This window comes from Chaetodon trifascialis, chromosome 7, assembly GCF_039877785.1.
Source record: "Chaetodon trifascialis isolate fChaTrf1 chromosome 7, fChaTrf1.hap1, whole genome shotgun sequence".
NCBI lineage: Eukaryota > Metazoa > Chordata > Actinopteri > Chaetodontiformes > Chaetodontidae > Chaetodon > Chaetodon trifascialis.
This window is the reverse complement of record NC_092062.1, coordinates 9,793,404-9,801,528: the sequence shown is the minus strand read 5'-3', so window position 1 is coordinate 9,801,528 and position 8,125 is coordinate 9,793,404. Positions and strand designations below refer to the sequence as shown.

The 8,125-nt window shown below is 44.1% G+C and overlaps 1 protein-coding gene across 1 annotated transcript in view; it reads right to left on the bottom strand.

Annotated features, from left to right (window-relative positions):
- Window positions 1-997: 997 nt before the first annotated feature.
- The window catches only part of znf407 (zinc finger protein 407), a 138,745-nt gene continuing 131,617 nt past the window's right edge, over window positions 998-8,125 (bottom strand). Inside the window, exon 10 of the mRNA XM_070967118.1 lies at window positions 998-2,634. Within this exon, the coding sequence (XP_070823219.1) occupies window positions 1,790-2,634 (845 nt within the window). The 3' untranslated portion in view covers window positions 998-1,789. The remainder of the gene's footprint in view (window positions 2,635-8,125) is intronic.

The following is an 8,125-nucleotide window of genomic DNA, read 5'->3' as shown; positions in this document are numbered from 1 at the left end:
CTATAGATTGATATGAATCCTGAATAACACATGGTGTTATGTGTTAAATTCTATAAACGCGAGGCATTTAAATGTTATTGTTGCATTTCTCTTACCACTCTGTGGGTGTTAACAAACTTTGGTTTCCCACTCAAAGGCACGTATGGATGCTCGCACAGCGAGCGTGACCTCCGTTAAATGTGTCTATCCTTGCTGAATGGAAAAAGAGGAGCACGAAAAGACTGTGTGAGTTTCTAAATGCAACATGGAGCAGGAGACAAAGACAGGCTGAAAGGCAGACAGGTGTTGTGTGAAATTACAGGCTCCCTTCTCTCTGTGCGGTTGTGGATTCACTGCTCTTTCACTTCTCTCTCTGGCCTCACCTCTCTCAACATCCATCTGTAATCCTCTCATTTTTCCTGCCCACTCCTCCACCACTTTCTCTCTCAGCCCACCTTCTCGCTCTGCGTGCGAGGTGTACGAGTGTGTGTGTGTGTGTGTGTGTGTGTGTGTGTGTGTGTGTGTGTGTGTGTGTGTGTGTGTGTGTGTGTTAAAGGGATGATCTTTTGATGCCCTCCGTGTGTATGAGTGCTTTGTCTCTCTACTTTCAGCGGTTGGCCATTGTGTTTGCAGCCGTCATACTGCTCTCCCACTCACTCCATCAGAAAGCAGGCCTGTGTAGGGGCCTAAATGAATATTGATTCTCCCTCCAGTGCTGACTACTGCTGGGGGGAAAAAAGAACGAGTGTGTTGTATACAATGAACAGAATGGGCCTGATGGGGGGAGAGAAGAGAGGACGACAATTAGGATGACGGTGATCATGATGGCGATAATGATAATGGTGATGATAATGACTGTGTTAGTGATCAGTAAGCATGATGGGAGCCATCAGCTGATGCATGTATGTGCATGTTGCTTGTTTGATGGCACTGTACCACACATATAATCGCAGTATTGATGCCGAGATGTGACGACCGTCAGCAAATACAACTAGAAATAAACCTGGATGCAGCTATTAAAAATTAGGCTCAATCTTTATTGTCAGAAATGAAACTGCATTAATGGTTTTTAGAGGTTTCCCAAATGCTGAACTTACAAACAGCTGAGGGGTTGTCAACAAAGTGAAATGTATAATCATCAACTCTATTTTGTTACATATAAATAATCTGTAGGATCTGTATTGGAATTTTTCAAAATCCATTAACTTCTTATTTCGTAACTGATCGTATGCTAATCACTACAAAAGATAGAAAGAAAAAACTTTGGAAAATAGAAATGAGTAAATCGTTGTGCCATATGACACAAGAGAAACTATCACAAACAAAACTCAATATTAAGCATCATAAAGAGAAAAGAGCATTTGCAGAAAAACCATTGTTACCTCTACTGAACTGAATACATATTTGAATTCATAATGAACCATTTAACTCTGAGCATATTAGATGCATTTAAAACAATCAGGAGGAAATATATTCAATTCCTCGAGTTTCATGGCATTAATCAAGGGGTTTACGTAGTCTTGGTGGTTGTGAGGAACGCTCAACTCACTGAGCACCAAAACCTCTTTCCGTCACTATCCCTTTAAAGAAATGATGTTTAACCTGAGTTTAGCATAGCCCAAGAGAAAACTGGATAAAATTTAAGGGAACAAAGGAAGAGAAAGATTATAAGAAAGTTACTGCAAAACATTTGGCCTGATGAAGGCTTTAAAAGAATTTACAAAGAAAACTGAAAGACTGACACAATAAGTGTACCTCTTTAATTTAACGTCTCTCTCCGCTACCCATCTGCAACTCTATTATGAGGGATTCAATCCAGATAGACCACCATCTCGTCTGCAGCCTGCTGCTCTGCCTCCTGCACCTCCCCTTCTCCTGCCCCGGCCTCTCCATAGACGCCTCCCTCCACCTGTAAGGTGCAGTCGTCCAGCTCTGTCACGATGTAATGGGTTCCTTCGTCGTTGACAATAACCTGGGTTAGACCTTCCTTCATCATCTGGGACGCGGCAAGCTGCAGCACTTCCTGCATCTCCTCCTGGCCGGTCTGCTGGATAACCTGCACCTCCTCCTGCTCCTGTTTCACATCCGGCTGCACTTCCCTCCGCACAGCCTCGGCTATCTCAGGGGTCAAGACCTCGTGAACGACGGCTGCCTCTCCTTGCATTTCCTCCTGATGGCCCATTTCGCTGACAGCGCTGAGCAGAGCATCCAGAGCTGTGGACGACTCTGACACAATGTGACTCTGTCCCGTGCTGTCGACCCTTCCTCTAGCCATGGCCCGCAGCCCTTCCCTGGCCTCCCCTGACTCCAGCACCACGTACTGTGTGCTGCCCCCGGCCAGGTGGGCCCCCGCGGACGCCACTTCCCTGCCCGAGGCAATTACTTGTCCATCTTCGGTGATGTGGAGCACCTCTGCTACCTGGCCGGCCATGGCCAGCGTCTGCAAGGTGGCAGCAGCCGACTGCTCCAGGGCCTGGTCGATGGCTACCTCCTCATCGCTGTAGCCCTGGATGATGATGACCTGCTGGACAGGCCCTTCATGGCTGGACGTCTCAGATGAGCCCTTCCTGCCCACGGGGGAGTCCATGACTTCGGCTTCCACAAACGTAGCCCCCTGACCCTTCAGACGACACTCGAAAGACTTGGACACGATACCTGGGGAACACAGAGGCGCATTTGACATTAGTGTACATTTCCCATTTTTTGTAATTTGCTGATACTTTCACTAAATAAATTCAAGTAGAAAGGTGAAGGGCCTTAAAGCCCTTGAAATCTTCCTTTGGCTGTGGCATGTGTCATAACAGCAGAGTATGAGGAGAAAAGACAACAGGAGCTCCAAACACAGAGTACGACAGGAAAAGAATTTATTGGCAAGATGGCCAGGATCATATCCAAAAGAACAAAAATAGGCATGGCAATTACTGCACACGCAGTGGCACACATGGCCGGTCATATCCATCCTCTCTCTTAATGTTCTCAGTAATTACAACTGTTGAACTTGCCGTGTTTATGCACCCATCACTGTGAGAATAAGGGGGAGAAACTATAAGGAAAGCTAAGCTGATATAAAAGGTGATGTAACACTTCACATATTTGTGTCAGTTAATGCATGAAAGGAGACAGAATATGGAGATATTAGGCTGGCAGACGAGTTCGGTGAGATGCGGCTGGTGCTAATTGAGCCACACTGTGCCCTCTCAGATCACAGGTTGCCATGGCGTTTCCAGGGTGATAGGAACAGTGTTAGAAATGCCATTGTTTAAACAGCGTCTGGCTCAGACACTTGTAGGCTCATCTGCGCAGAGTTTGAGACGGTGAAGAAGGGACTCTGTTCACGCCTTGGCCTCTGAGCACAGATGAAGTTATTGTACAAATACTAAAAATGCGCGCATGCACACACACACACACACACACACACACACACACACACACACACACACACACACACACACACACACACACACATTACTGTCACGGAACAACTATACTGACCCTAACTTGCAAGGTTTCGCCTGAAGGTTTGCACATGAAAGTCTGCAGATTTGACAACCCAGCAGGCTCATGAAGCATTTTGAAATTCCAAAAACTCTTCAAAACACCAACTTTTCAGGAAATAGCTAAAAAACTTTATTGTTTTTCACTTGGTTCCTGAGAACTTGACATTTTGGAGGTACAAGGTTTACCCCCGAGGGTAGCGACGAGATCACACAGATCTCACAGTACATACAGGAACAAACTCATCAATCATTGGTATTCCTATCTCCCCCAGACATTTAATGTCCTGCACTCACAAGGTTGACAATGTGATCAGAAAGTCAGAGTTGTGCTGCAAACAGGCTCTGACCCGACCTGCGTCCTGTGCTCGTCTAGCGCAAACAGGCACAGAGATGTGTTAGCTTCAACTCTGGCTCTTATTGGATAAGCAGGCAGTGACCGCTCGTCCTTTGGTGACAGCAGGCCTGTTAATCCTGCACTGTCTGAAAATGGACTATTGGTAAATTTTACAAGGTTGTGCATGAAGCACTGAAGGAAACAGTGAATACTTTATGTGTTGTGAATGTCCAACATCAGAGTGGACTGTTAGGACTTGGACAGAAACTGCAGATGCTTGAGTCAAGCACACAGCATTGATCTTAATGATTAAGTTATCAATAAACCACAAAATTGTCTTTTCTAGCAACAAACGCACCCACTGATGCTTCCTGTCTGTTCCAGGCTTTAAAGAAATACACAGATTTTCATTTTCATTGTCGATCTTGGCCAATATCTAATGAAAAGAGTGGCAAAAGATGGCTTTATCTCTGTGTCCCTGATGTACAAATCTGTCATGTGCTAATGTTCGCACCTGAGCAGACAGTATGACAAATCATCAAAAAACTGGCATTATCCTAAAAGTGAGAAGATGAGGACTTGTTGCAGCCCTAAGGTTGGATGGTTAGTTATTTTAATGACATGCACACACATACACCCACACCTGTCTACACCTGCCAAGTTTATTTTAGGGAGCTGCTAAAAAAGAGAGAATTCTGGACAAAAGGCAGCCATTTCAGCAATCTCTGTTCACAAAGACTTGTTTGATTTATGCAGGGAAGGAGAGGAGTTAGTCAGTGTTTTCTGCCGTTGAATCATAATGGACTTAACAAATGATAGAGAACTTACAAATCTACATGTCACAGAACAAAAGCTGATATTGGAAGAGTCTAGAGAGAGTGCAGTCTTTTAAGTGTAGATGGACAGGGCAATTTTCTGGGTATAAAGCTGTTTTCACTCTTCCACTCAGAAGATTTTACTCTTCGTGTGTTTTCATACCTGGTGAGAGCAGTTACAACACACTCTGAAAGCGTTTCCTTTTAGTGGAAAGGAAAACAGCACTTGCTGCTCTGGAGGCTTGTTTACTATGATATCAGGGCAACATTTTACATTATAGCTTAAATATGCAATTTTGCACATGAAGTGTCTGACCAACAGAGAGAGAGTTTAGGTTTGCCTGCTGTACTTGTCTCTCACGCTACAAGTCTCTATTTGTCTCTATTTATGTTCTGAGTAAGTCTAGAAAATAACAATGAGCATTTGTTTGAAGGCAAACAAACAAAAATCCACTGTGTCGCATAAACAGACAACATGTCTATGTACAGAAGCAAATATCAATTTGGACTGTACTCTTTGTAACTCAAGTGACAAGAGCAGTAGTTAGTGTGTGGGGGGAGTCGGCACTGAAGACAGCCAGAGGAAGTTGGCATTTTGAATAGCAGAGGTTACCTGTTTACACAGAGCTACAGAGCCGAAGCTAAATGCCTACACCAAAACGCTGTGAGCTGAGAGGCTGGCCGGAGAGGACAATAACTCAGCGGCTGTGCAGTTTCTGCTGCATTACCATAAAACCTGTTTATATATATCTGTGTGTGTGTGTGTGTGTATAAGAGAGAGAGAGTGTGAACTCCTCAATGCATGCGTGTGTTTAGCATGGTAAAGCTCAGTTTTGTGTCGAAAATGTTTTCATACATGCACTGCACATATCTCTGATTCACATGTATGTATATGCGAAATGTGGGTGGAGTGTTGAGATCCTGCTTTACTGGTGTGTTTCTGTACAATAAGTGCTACTATATACATTTGTATGTTAATGACGATCCCTGATCCCTGCATGTGCTTGCTTATCTGTGTGTGTGTGTAGTGCTGTGGGGGTCGTAACGCTATACGTTGCTAGTGTGTCTCACATTAGCCATGGGGTGCTGTCGGCGAGGCCCAGCGGCGGCCCACTGAGGTTTATGGAGTGTCACTCAGTCGCCGCAGCCGTGAATCAAGTTAATGTTGCAGATCCCATCTCTTCAGTTGTCCTGCGCTCCCGGTGGAAGAACAACATTTGAACAGCGTGATTTGGCCCCGGCAAGAGGCTGATGCCTGTTTAATATGTGTTTTGAGTGTTCTGACTGACTGATTCCTTTAACAGGAAGTAGGAGAGAGAGAGAGAGAGAGAGAGAGAGAGAGAGAGAGAGAGAGGCAGGCTGCTTTATTGGCTGTGATCTGAAACAAGATGGAGGCTTCCTGGGAGGAATAAAACAACTGGAGGAAGGGAAGTATGCAGAGATGGGCGGTGATGTCATTTTGATTTTCAGATGACAGAAATGTCTCATGGAAAGTCTTTTACGACTGCATCAGAGATTAATAATACATTTGAAGGAAGCTCTGAATATATGATGAATTTCATGAACTTAATGAACACTAATTTTCAGGTTCAAACATCCTGCAGAGGTATGTGTACGCCATGTTATTTCTCTTTCCCGATGACTGTGGTTAATGTGAGAATTTGTAGGGAAAACAGCAACATGTGAGATGGCAGAGACGAAGAGTCAGAGGCAAAAAAGAAAAGAGAGCGCGATGAGTGGAAGGAAAGGAGAGAAACAAGACAATGACAAACGACAGAGAATAAAGAGCAAAATCTTGTAGTCGCATTCTACGTTTTAGAATAATTCAAATGTCAAACTTAGCAGAAGCATAGCTTTTCTTAGTAATTACCAGTGGCAAGTGCATTTTCAAGATGAGACCTGGCTGCTAAGAACAGTAAAAGTCAAACTGGTCCAAAAGTGAGTGTCCTAAAAATCTACATGATTATAATTGGTGTGCACTGCTGAGAAGCAATAGTATAGTTGAAACTGTTAAAAATCACCACGTGCTTATTCCTTTTCATACTCCGCTTTGTGCTCACAGTCTTCTTCAGTGTTAGATCTTGATCAGAAGAGGAGAATGCAACTGTCTGCACTGTATGGGGAGATAATAATGATGAGAGGGAATCTATTCTCCAAATGGGATAACTTCTAATGAAAGAAATTACACTGAAATTAAACTAAACCTAATTTTGCTGGAGACTCCTCTGGAACCCCTTTAAGGACCCTTAGGTGATCCCTGGGCTGCAGTTTGCTAACCATTTGTGTGGCGTGACTGCGCGCCTTACGCCAGTCGGTGTGTTAGCGTCAGGTCAGCGCGGGGCCCTGCCTGCTCAGTGTACGGTACAGATGCAATTATTGATCAGCAGATCAATGGGCTGGCCAGTGGCGGGGGCCCGGGGCTTCTAAGTGGCATTACTTCAGCTCGAAGAGGCCGCCAGGGGAGCGGTCAGACAGCACTTACCAGCAGTTAGAGAAATTAACCTTAACACTGAGACACCAGCACACACACAATCAATTACACTGGCTGTAGCACAGGTCAGCACGCTGAACATGTAAGCTCATGCACATGTAATCAGGCAAGCACACACACACACACACACACACACACACACACACACACACACACACACACACACACACACACACACACACACACACACACACACACACACACACACACACACACACGTTATGGCTGTTATAACTGTGAGGACATTGCACTGATTGTAATCCCGAAACCTAAATTCACCCACCAACTGATTCTCACAAAGAAAGAAGAAAACAGAAATACACACTCCAGCAAGCAAAGTCAAATACACTGTAACAAACCATAACACAAGAGAGGAGAGAAAATAAAAAAACAAAACTTGCTTACCAAATCAATTACAAGGTCAACGGCAGGACCATGAAAAAGCCAGAGCTTATGATCAATTCTTAACTACAGCACAAAACCCTTTACAATCCTTTTACCGGCCGATTACCTTCAATTATAGATATGAAGTCGCTGCCTTTAAAAGAGCATGATGGAGACCCCTAAACCTGACACACACATGGCTGTTATTTGTGGGGGGATTTTTACAGAAGAGCTGGTGTGTGTGTGTGTGTGTGTGTGTGTGTGTGTGTGTGTGTGTGTGTGTGTGTGTGTTTGTGTGTCACTTGTGCAGGCTTTTGAAGGTGACACTGCTAAGTAGATAAAGTGTCAGTTCTGGGTGTATCCAGGTCACCAGGGAAGGCCTGTGTGTGTGTGTGTGTGTGTGTGTGTGTGTGTGTGTGTGTGTGTGTGTGTGTGTGTGTGTGTGTGTGTGTTTCAGGTGTTTGTATTTATCTCTGTGTGTATTTTAATGTATAGAAACTTATGGGTGTATGTGATTATTGTCAAAAACTGTGTTTTGATTGATTTTCTTTAAGTGATTGGTTTACATGTAAAGTAATTTTGACAAAAGCACTATTTAAATGCACATTTATTGTTATTTTATGTT